The sequence below is a fragment of the Callospermophilus lateralis genome, chromosome 1, assembly GCF_048772815.1.
Source record: "Callospermophilus lateralis isolate mCalLat2 chromosome 1, mCalLat2.hap1, whole genome shotgun sequence".
Classification (NCBI taxonomy): Eukaryota; Metazoa; Chordata; class Mammalia; order Rodentia; family Sciuridae; genus Callospermophilus; species Callospermophilus lateralis.
In genome coordinates, this window is record NC_135305.1 from 97,392,582 (window position 1) to 97,404,413 (window position 11,832).

At 39.8% G+C, this 11,832-nt stretch overlaps 1 protein-coding gene across 1 annotated transcript in view; it reads right to left on the minus strand.

Annotated features, from left to right (window-relative positions):
• The window catches only part of Gli3 (GLI family zinc finger 3), a 257,609-nt gene extending 245,997 nt beyond the window's left edge, over positions 1–11,612 (minus strand). The window contains exon 1 of the mRNA XM_076864152.2: positions 11,489–11,612. Within this exon, the coding sequence (XP_076720267.2) occupies positions 11,489–11,612 (124 nt within the window). The remainder of the gene's footprint in view (positions 1–11,488) is intronic.
• Positions 11,613–11,832: the final 220 nt, after the last annotated feature.

Sequence of the window (11,832 nt, forward strand, 5' to 3'; positions counted from 1 at the left end):
TGTCTGATCTCTTCCCTTTATATTCTCATCATAGACTATAAACACATTTTTCAGTCTTACTCAGAGACTGAGACAAAGTTCTCTGTGAAAGGAATTAGCTACAAGCCAGCATGAACCAAGAGTCCTTGACAACCTACAACAGACCATACAAGGTAACAGCAATCTTAATAAAACTTTACATTCTCTATTTTCCATTCAACTTTTCTTTCTTGGACTCCAATACCTTCCAAAACAGAATTTTTTCCTATGCTTTTGCAATCAATCCCTACTCCATGTGGATCTAAGCCAATAGCTACAGACAGTTGTGAAGAGTTCCAGAAAGAGACCTCTCACTCTCTCACTCTCTCTTGTATTTTTACTATTTCCTGTGCAGTGGTGCCTTCCCCAGTTGTAAGACTTGTCACCTCTTGGCATGAAATGCATTTGTTTTTATTTTTTAAGAAAAGCGCACACACAGAAATGAGTCACTCTCTTGAGTGACAAAGGGAAAATGTTAGCTAGTTCCATAAAAATAACTCAAAGAATTTTAAAATCTGCATATGAAACACTTAAGTTTCCAAGTTAATCAAACCCTTAAATATATATAATGAGACCTTCACATGCAATTATCTGCATATGATTAAACTGCCTTGGAAGTAAAGGTCTTCTCTCCCAAATATTGTCCTAGAATTCCAAAATACTCAACCCAACTTACATAAAGAATATTTCTTTGCAGGATATTGAAACAGAAAGGTTGCTTATAAAATGTGATCAAGTTTCCAAAGAGCTTAAAACTAGTGGGAGGGCCAGGGATATACCTCAGGGTAGAGCACTTGCCCTGCATGCAAGACCCTGGCCTCCATCCCCAGCAGTGCCAGGAGAGGGGGAAAAACTTGTGAGAGACCAAGTAGAAAAACACAATATTTTCCGTATCATTCATTGTGGTAATTTTGCTGATTAAGAGCTAACTATCCTAATAGTAAGACACTAATGAATTTGAAATTATAAGGAAAGGCTGAATTCTCCAGAACTTCTGTTCCTAATCAATCACCAGAGATCAGTGACATCATTAGCGCCTTTGATCACAGCTCCTCTTTCAAGCTCAGATGGGGCTGGATTGATCCTTGCTGGCACAGAGAATGGAGAAACACCTAGGAATACAATTCACCATGAAACATGAGAAGTCATCAGCAGCCCCCCCACACCCCTTCAAGAGGGACAGAGAGAGCACATTCCAGGGCGACCCGACACCAAACAATAGAGCCACCTCATTAAATCCAAACCTAATTCCCTTCTGACTAGGATTCCCAAAGCGCTTTAAGAGAGGAAGGGATGATAAGCTACTTTGCTTTCAAAGAATGTAGGTTATGAACCCTCCAGTTTGGTCTTCTTATCCAATACACCTACACAGGACAAGCCTCAAATCCTTTCTCCTTAGGGGGAGGGAAAGTATGAATCCCCCTACCCCCACCCTTCCGCCCATTACAAAGCACTACAATGCAGAAATCCCACTTCTGAATTTTACTTCATAAAACAAATAATATGTTTAAAATAAAGTTTATTTTCTTTTAAACTTTACTTAATGAAACTACTAGTGACTCCATCCAGATGCAAAAGAAAGTCCTTGAATATAATGAGGACCTTAATATGATTTCAAAACACTTGGAGTACTGTCACTTAGAAAGTCCCCATCTGCAACCATCACTCTGGGAAGGAAAAGTTTTAATTGATTCTTATTACTTTAGTTCCATTGTCGCTTGCTGCTTTCCCGTCCTTATTTGTAATACCAGTCTAATTGAGCTTCGGGAACACTGGTGGAATGTAGTTTATTATCTCCCTCATCAGGTGATCAATGATTTCATTAATAAGACAGATAACAAAACTGTCATATCATCGACACTGTTATGAAAGATGATCCTAGCTTCCCGCTCCATTTTCCAAGGTCTGGGGTTCTCTGTGGCAGCTCTGAGTCCATTCAATATTTTCCACAGACAGAGAAAAGTGAAAATCCATTTTGAAACCAATTTCAATTAGGATCCAGAAGCTGTTATCACAGGTGTCGCAGAATGGGCCCGTAAGTGGAAATGTCGCCTATCCATTCTGAAATGAAACCTTATCAGGGGCTACAAAGATGGCTGGGGACAGCCTATCTGTAAATTACTTTTCGTCCTGTGTTAACTCAACCTTAGTTCTGTCATATGGAATTCTTTCCATCCACTAGTAATAATCTAATGACTAACTAGACACAGCACCCCAACGGCTTTCAGCCAGGCAAGGCTGTCCTCTTAAACATGGGTACAAATGCAAACACACTCAGGCCTGCAGTCCTGCAAAAGGATAGGCATGCTTTCAATGATCGAACTAAAAGTTTATTATGGGAAATAAAAGAAGCCCGTCTCCACCCATTGCATTCCTGGTGATTTTTCAATTGCAAACTCCAAGACCCCGTTATTTCATTAATGCAGCACCCAAGTAGTGAGGCTTTTCTCTCACATCTTTCAGTCTCCTTTTAGCAAATTATCCCATGACGGCGGATTTATTCAGTCAAAGACCTCAGACTTTGAGAGGCAACAAAAGAATCAAGAGACTTTCTGGTCCACCTGCCTGGCGAATGATGAGGCAGGGAAAAGTCTCCCCCAGAGAAACCAATCAAACCATTGTGTGGCACAGTCAGACCTTTTCAGCTGTCAAGCCAGAGAGCAGAGAGAGAGATGAAAGAACAGGGATGAAGCTACCATTTACGGAACCATGTGGGAATGGTCTCCTAAGATTTAATAATTGGGATGGAACTCAACTTTCTACAACTAAGGGGAAAAAAAAGGGGGGGAAAAAAGATGAAGACGAAAGAAAGAAACCAAGAAGGAGAAAGAGTGGAAGAAAGGAAAGACAATGTGTAAAACAGGGGAAAAAAAAAAAAAAGCAGCCTGGATTGCACCAGGACTTTTATGTAAAAATTTTCCCTACCTGAGATGAAGTCCTGTCTATAAAACCAAAAAAAAAAAAAAAAAAAAGGTAGGGGGGGGGAGATGGCGGGACAGAGGCTTCTGAAAAAAGAGAGAGAAGAGAGAGGGAGAGTCCTTAGTAAAGTCTTTCTTATTTTTCCTCTAGGTTATAGCAGCATTAAATGTTCAGATCCTCATTTTCCCCTGCAATTAATTCAAAGTAAAAACAACAACAAAACCAACAAAACACCCTTATTACTATGGTTGTAATTTTAAACATCAAATGGAAATTTAAATTAGCCAAAAATGTCCATGGTCAGGACACTGAAAAGAGACTCAGACTGGAAGAAACACTAGGGTGTAGATTTCTAAGCAGTTTTCAAGGACATTTCATTTCTACTAGGAATTCAACAGGAAATATTTAAATAAAAGAGAAACAACAACAGCAAATATTGCCACAGGACCTAAAAATCATGAATTCTTCTTAAAACCTGAAATAAACACAGTGCCGAGCAGCTACTGCAGTTCTTATGCTTTCTGTTGTTGCTGGTGACTTAAATGGTATGCATTAACTACTAAGTCAAGTCTAAGGCACAAGGATTTGTTGAAATCTGGGGTGAGGGGAGGTGCTGGAACTGTCCCATGTGTTGATTATGAGGATGACCACATGACCTTATGGATTTGTCAAAACTCACAGATCTGCACACAACAAAGAGTGAATTTTACTGTATGTAATTTTTTAAAATAAACATAAACTAAAGCAGATGTACCCAGAAAGGTTTCCATGTACACAAAGTAACAGGAGGTGTTCCCGTTTGCCATCACCCTGTCCCCTACAAGCTGTCTGGGAGAGCTAGCCCTCCCTAGCTGGGGTGAGTGGCAGGAGCTAGAGGCCACCAGCCACTTCCCAGGGTGGGGAGATCTTCCTCCCACAATCACCCTTTGGGCCCTTGGGCTTCTACTACTTAGTAGTGGTTTCTGATTCTGATCAGTTTGGTTCTGAAAATTTGGAACACCCACCCCACTTGATCACAAGTAATCCAAGGCAACCCAGAAACTTTCCACAAGCAAAACACACCAAGCTGTGGAGTCTTGTCACTCCAAGCCTATGGAGCTGCAGCATAATGGGGGTGATGTTTTCTCCTGATTATCTAAGCCTCCAGGAACTGTTCTTTTAGAGGAGGGATGTAACAGCTAGGGGGGTTGAGAGGCAGCCTTTGCCCTTAGGGAAGCAATTTGACACAAAATTACTGACTTCATTCGATAATTTCAATATTGGACTATTTGTACTCAATGAGAAATAAACCCTAAATCTATCTGATTTTTTTAAATCTAAACCGATGCCAATTTCAGGACCGGTGATTTGTGCTACTATTCTCTGATCCTAGTTCCTACCATCTACTGACCTGAAGACCACCTCAAGATTTTCTATTAGCCAATGCTTTCTAATTCTCTCAAAGTTTAACCATTTGTAAATACCCCCAAAATGATATTGTCCTGAAAGTACTAGGATGAAACATATCCATGAATTAAATCCACTACTGTTATTAATAATAGCTAGCCTCTTAGAGTATAACTGTGCCAGAGTCAGAGAGTTAAGTATTTAGTCCAAAATCACACAGCAGTCTCCCAGCAGGACTAAGGTTCAAATGTCGGCTTTCAGCCACATAACACTACTGAGTATTTTGTTACAAATACTCCCTCTCCCACTGCCCCAAAGGTCTGGCAGGTTACTATTGTACTTTGCAGGTTGATTCAGTACTGGCTGAGGGCCTCTCAGCTCAGCACAAAACATCAAATTGGAACAGGACATGGTGAGGAAGATAGATAAACTAGATTTAATGAAGTTTAATGAAAATGTAAAAAAATAAGTATTATAAGAGGTGGCATACAGAATTTTTAGGGCAGTTTTACTTCTCTATAGGATATTGCAATGGTGAATATGTGTCATTATGCATTTGCAAAACCTACATAGTATACAACTGTGAATCTAATGTAAACTAGGGATTGCTGTTTACAGTAATATATCAATATTGGTTCAATAATTCTAACAAATGGATCACACTAATGCAAGATGTTAATAAAAGAGGAAACTGAGAACTGGCAGGGGGGACATGTAGGAACCCTGTACTTTCTGTTCAATTGTTTTCTATAAACCTAAAATTGCTCCAAAATTTAAAGCTTATTAATTAAAATAATAATTTTTAAAATTTTTTTGAAAAAATTCAAGTGTCACTAGGTAGTTCCCAAAAGGATATAAGACTATATGGGAAGAGAAACCGAGGACATACATTTAAGAAAGATTTCAACACAAACTGATGTTAGCAAAACACACTACAGAAAAACACAGGAACAAAGGCAAAGAACCCTTCTGATTAACCAAAGTATACGTTATGGGATGGCACAGTAGAAGACCCATGTATTAGACTGGAAAGTCAAGCTGGGGTCAGATTTTTGAAGATGTATAAATATCAAGTGAAAGGCTTTAAGCTTTATTCTAGAGGTAGGTGGGAGTCACCAAAGATTCTAGAGCAAGTTTGTGGCCTAAATAGAACTATAATACTAATTTGGCAGGATCATGTCTAATTCATGAGAAGAGGAGACACCAAAGTCAAGGTCAGTGGGCAGAAGATCACTTTAATCATCTAGGCATGAGGTTGGGGCGATTTAAATACCACCGTGTAGTAGGGTGGCCTGAAGGGACATGTAACAGGTCTTCAAAACTGGCAGGACCTGGGAAGCTTGAGAGGGGGAGGGTAAAAGGTGATGGTGTGGTGTCAAGCCTGGGTGACCACAGGAAAGGTGATATACTTCACCAAAATAAAAAGCACAGTGGTAGCCAGTATTCAGGGGGATGTAAGTTTAGAGCCCAGAAGAGAGCTCTTAATGAGACTCAGATTAGTCAGCATCAGTCAGCTGATTTAAAAACTTGACAGCTCTTTTTAAAAAATAAAATCAAATTCTAATACAGCCCAAAGCACCCTGCCCTGCAAATGGTAACAGACCCCCTAAAGAAAAGAGTTCACCCTGGGGCTGGGGGCAAGAGGTGGGGGTAAGAAAAGGGATATGCCCGTGCTGATTCCAATGCAAGACCATCAGCACAAGGATGGTTTTCAAGGTTCAAGAAATCAAATAAGTTTCCCTAAAGTTATCTTCCCTATTTTCTGATTTAAGGAGGCATTCAAAAGAAGGATAAAGAAAATTTGGTTTCTTTCTAATCCACCCTCCCTTAAGACGAGCAAACACAGTCCCATTTGGGATTTATGCAACATCTTGAACTATTTTTCAGACATCTGAGTCCAGCAAATTCAATGTTACATTTGCCAAACATTTTCCCCTTAATTTGAAAACCTATGTGTCTTTTCAAGGAAAAACCCAATCCTTTTATTTTAGATTCAGAGCATTTAATTCCTCAGCATTACTTTATCCTAAGAGCAATGGCCGATCTTTGCTGAGTTCTTCCTATTACATGTTCCTGGCCCAGTTCAGGCATTGCCTCACTTAATCCTCCCAACATAGGTCCTGTGAAGTAGGGGTGATTATTTTCTTGCTAAACAGACAAGGAAACTGAGATGTGGAGAAGGTCATTGGCCACACTCAGAGCCAATGCTCAGCATTGCCAAAATTCAGCCCACGCTTTCAGATGCAAAAAAACTGTGTGTCCTCCAAAACGAAAACCTGTAATAGGAAATCCATTTTATCTGAAAGTCCTTTCCATCCTCTAGCTGGGAGGTGACAGGGAAAAGAAGGGCTGAACATTTAAAGGGATAAGAAACCTAAAACTCCTAACCGCACTGTGAATCGCCTGCCTCATTCTCAACAGAATCAGGTACATAGACTCCACATAAAAAAAGGTCAAGGAGACGAAAGCCCACAACGGAGAATGGGAATGAATTTCAAATTTTCAACAAAACTCCCACCCCTAGTCAGAAGACCCACAGAGATCACAATGAACTCCTGGGTAATTGGAAAGCACACTGCTGAGCCAGGAAGTAACCAAAGGAAAAGTGAAAACTAAAAACAAAAACATCTCCTTAGGTATTTACAGACCACAAGACTTTCCCTTTATAAAACTCAAAAGAGTTTTTACGCAGAGAACCAAGCTCTTCTTTTGAAAGAAGCAAAGTGACCAGGGAATTTCCTCTCCATTATTAATCTAATAACTTTGGTTTCACATTGCTTGCCATTAGGACAACAACTTCTGCTTTTTATCACCTGAAGGTCCCCACTACCAAACCATTAGCTCTGATAAAAGATTCTGGAGACCACAATCACTTATCCTGAGTTTCTACCTTTTTTTTTTTTTTTTTTTTTGGTGGGGAACCCATTGATTGAACTCAATGGCTCTCAACCACTGAGCCACATCCCCAGCCCTATTCTATATTTTATTTAGAGACTGGGTCTCACTGAGTTGCTTAGTGCCTCACTTTTGCTGAGGTTGACTTTGAGTTCATGATCCTCCTGCCTCAGTCTCCCAAGCTGCTGGGATTACAGGTGTGAGCATGGATTCTTCTCATTTTAAAGCAGAATCATAGGTTAATAAGGTCTACTAGATTACTCCTCTAAAACAAAACAAAAAAGGGGGGAGGCTAGGGTTGTGGTTCAGTGGTGAAGCACTCACCTAGCACATGTCGGCTACTGGAGTTCAATCCTCAGCACCACATAAAAACAAATAAACTAAATGGGAATATTGTGCCCATCTACAACTAAAAAATATTTTTAAAAAATTATAGGCCAAAAATGAGGCAAAACACTTCAAATTGAAGAGTCGATAAGTGATAGAAGAAAATTTTATAGGATAATAAGAATGTGTAAAACACTGGTTGGTCTAGATTTTTAAACTCTTATTATTTGGGAAACACAACATGTAGCTTAGAAGTAGTAAAACCATACCAGAAACACAGATTATTAAAGCATTTTACTTTTTGTCTAGCACATTAGCAGACTTGGGCATTCTTAAGCTAGCAATGACACCTAATATCTGATTGTACATGTATTATAAGTGAAAGCCACCATAGTAGATGATATTGGAAATGTTAGAAACATTCAGAAAACCTTCCTTTGTCATTTCCATTTCATGAACACTAAAGCTTAAAATTGAATTATGCACACATGAAACTCTGGGCATACTATGGTTCCAATGTACAGATCATCGAAGCCTTTAGAAGTAGATAGAGGTTCTTAAATATTACAAAAATCGAACCTAACTTGTCTTTTTTCCCATACAAAATCTAAGGCAGTTTTTCACTTTTGTTATTTTAAATTTTGATCCTCTGTAGCAAATGCTGTTCAAGGTTTTTGAACCATGCATTTTGGCTGTGAGTCTGTGTGTGTTTAAACAAAACTCTATATGAATGTTATTCTAGGAGCAGAGACTCAGCTGAGAAAAGCAAGAAAACAGACCTGCAAGGACACGCAGTGGAATGTGCGTGGTCTGGCTGAGAGGCTCACAATCAAGAACAAATTACACCACATAATAGCTGGAAAAGTTAATTAAGTCAACTTAACCAATAATTTCACCAATAACAAAACTTTTTTGTTTGTTTGGATTTTAACTGTAACATGGAAGATGGGAGAGAAATCACTTACATTACATTCATTGGGTTCTTGGCGCTGAATTCATCTTTTGACTGTCCAGTTATAAACTGAAGCTCAGAGCTTTGTAAAGAAAGCATAAGAAACCCCTGGAAGCAGGAGCAATCAGTACTACATGTCATCGCATCCAAATAATTCTATTTTCCTTTCTGTGAATAGCCTTGGAGAAGGGATCCAGGCATTTCTGAAATGTTTGTAGAAAGACAGACAGACAGACTGACAGACAGATGAATGGATGAACAATAGCCATAGCAATGGCAGCCACCATCCCGCACATGCATACACACACACACACACACACACACACACACACACACACCACACTAATCTTTGAAAGTCTGCACACTACGAGCTCTGAACTCAAACAGGGCACAGGACCAAAGCCCACACACTGGTCTTCATGGCCAGGGCAGAGAGACGGGGAATATGTGGCCAGAGAGGGAGCTTGCAAAACAAAGAGGCTGTGCAGTTCCAACGATCCACACCCCATTCCATCGTCCCAAGACTGTAAAGAGACTCTAAATAGTTAGATGAAAACTATAGAGTACCCTGTAAAAACAATCATTGTAATTATTAGCATTCACCCAAAGAAAAAGTTTTATTTTCCTTTATTTTATTTATTCTTTTTGTTTTTAAATATGTTTGCTCATTTTACTGGAGTCCTCCTGTCAGGATGAAATCAGTGTTTTAAAAACACCATTTCCATTTTTCTTTTATTTGGTTGTAACTCTATTGTCCAGTATTGAAAAGTGGTCAATCTCTTAGAAGAAACAGGAACACTGAAAAAACAGTCAGGGCTCCCAGGATTTCTAGGACAGTTATCATTCAGGTATGTGCCCTGCAAACTTGACTAATGAGTGTTTGCCCTAACTGGGACAGGATTTATAGGAGGAGATGCAGGCTTCAAGGGCACAGGCTGACAGGGCAGGAGGCCAGTGGAGTGTAGTTTAGGAAACAGGTCTGTGATTATTCCAAACTATGGGACAGGCTTTTGTAAGTCATGACTGCTCCTTCTCTGACTAGTTTTCTCTGGAACCTTCCTGCCTGCCATGGGGCTATTCTGATTAATTCTGTTGCCACTCACTGGTGTCATGAGGGGAACCTGTGGTCAAAAAGCATTTCAAGACAAATGCAGCAGCAGTAAAATATTTCCTGAGCATGTGTCTGGTATGCAAGCAGCAGAAGCAAAGCATCTTCCTAATAAGAGATTACTGAGAAGACTCTGCTGGCATTCATGAGCAGGACAGTGGCTCCTGCAGGCTACACACAGTGCAACAGCATCTTCCATCATCTTCCTTATACACACGTGTGCTCACACACACATGCTCCCCCATTATCTCACTCACCCCAACTCTTTCTCACTCAACCACACCCATCCATGCTTACCCATACTTACACAAACTATGAAGACAACCGGAAGATGCTGTTTCATGAAGCAGAAAGCTCTTACCCTACCAAATTGTTATTAAAATTACCAGATAACCAATACTGTGTGTATTGATTCCACTTCTGAAATAATAAATTGGCCTAATTTTTAACAATTGCAGGAAAAATAAATAGGATCGCCTATTTTTTAACAGGAAATATGCTTTTCATAACCACATTGGAAAAACAATGCAAATATTCTAGCTCAATTAAAATAATCTCCAGTCCTGAATTTAAACACCACATATAAAGGGGGCAATACAGACATATGTTTGCATATGCATATGTAAAGTAAACTTATTATTGTAACCCAGACTTAAATATATCTCCCAAAAGATCAATGCAAAACTGGACTCATTAGTTAGCAGGTTTACCAGCCAGTCAACTCCCTCCCTTCCCTGGCACAACAAGAAGCACCCACTCATGAAACCAGGTGAAGGAATGAGACCAGAAGCACAGACTCAGAGTGGCAGCCAGCCTCCTCAGGAATACCTATCCTCAGAGGCGAAGGTTTGGGCTGCAGTTAGTTACATTCCAGAGAAGATTCTGACTCTCCAATTGCACATAAAAAAAAAAAAAAAAAAAAAAAAAAAAAAAAAACACTGTAATTCAACCTAGTAAAATCCTTCTTGGAATAAATAAATTATAAGCCCACAGGCAAGGAGGGAGCAGGTTGGCTCATGCAAATCAGTGAGCCCAGATATACAGTATCCAGGAACTTGGAGAGCAGGTCAGCTCATTCATCCTAAGGGCACACAGAGAAGTGGAGTGAAATTCAGGGAGGTCAGGAATGGCTGTGAAATCTACAAAAAGCAAAGGCCTTAATAGTCTACAAGGGTGAAAAAGCCTGCAAAGGAAGCAAAGGTTACCACTAACCTATTCAGTCTGTTCTTACCACAGAGGACTCTGGAATTTATTTTCCGTACTCCATGCTTCAACTGAAATGCCTCTCAACACTTTGCTTAAATTTTAAAAACACAGCAGACAGAAACAGTGACTCTGTTATCTCTGAGAACAATTAAGTAAATTACATTTATCGAATCCAGCAAGGAAACCCATCTCAAGGTACTCATGCTACCTTGAGGTTCAACTTTTAAATTTTAAAATCCTTTAGTAGAGACTACTTAAAATTTGCTAGGGGGAGACCCTGACATGAATTTTGACAAGACAACTTTTGTGTCTTTTGTAGAAAACTAATTATTCCAACTCATATAGACTTTCTATGTGAAGTGCAAAACATTTTGAACTCTTGCCAGACTAATCAAGATGATTTCCAAAATGCCAAAACAGGAACTTCCTATAATAAATAACCTATCACATTTACATCTCAAATTAGAAAATTTGGAAGAAAACGTGTAGGTTGGGTGCCAAAATAGAGATTACTAAAGCCTGCCCATTCCACACACACCCCCCCACCACCCATTGGCTTTCTTTTGCCTCTCATAGAACAAACACCAGTCCAGGTGCAAATGCTCAATTCCCAAGGAATGCAGAGAACATAAAAATGACTGCAGGCTTGGCCGCTGGTAATCCCTGTGGCTGCTCACCATTGGAAGTGGTGCTGGAGGCCACGGCTTTCTCGCTGACATCTGTTCGAGTGGAGCATTTCACGATGGAATTCTCAACTTTCTTCTTCTCAGTGTTCGTGGAGCTGTGGGACTGGGCCTCCATAATGTCTTCTCATTACTTCAGCTCTCTTCTAGGAGGAACGCCTACAAAAAGCCACAGTGCCATCAGAAATGATAGAAAAGAAGACCTCACTTAAAAGTGCCCATCGCATGTCACCTGAGAAGAACCGAGAACTTTAGCAAAAATTCAACATCTGAACAGTGCCTTCTCCACAGGTTTTCAGGCGATCATGCTTTCAGGTCTTAACCATCCAGTCAAATGT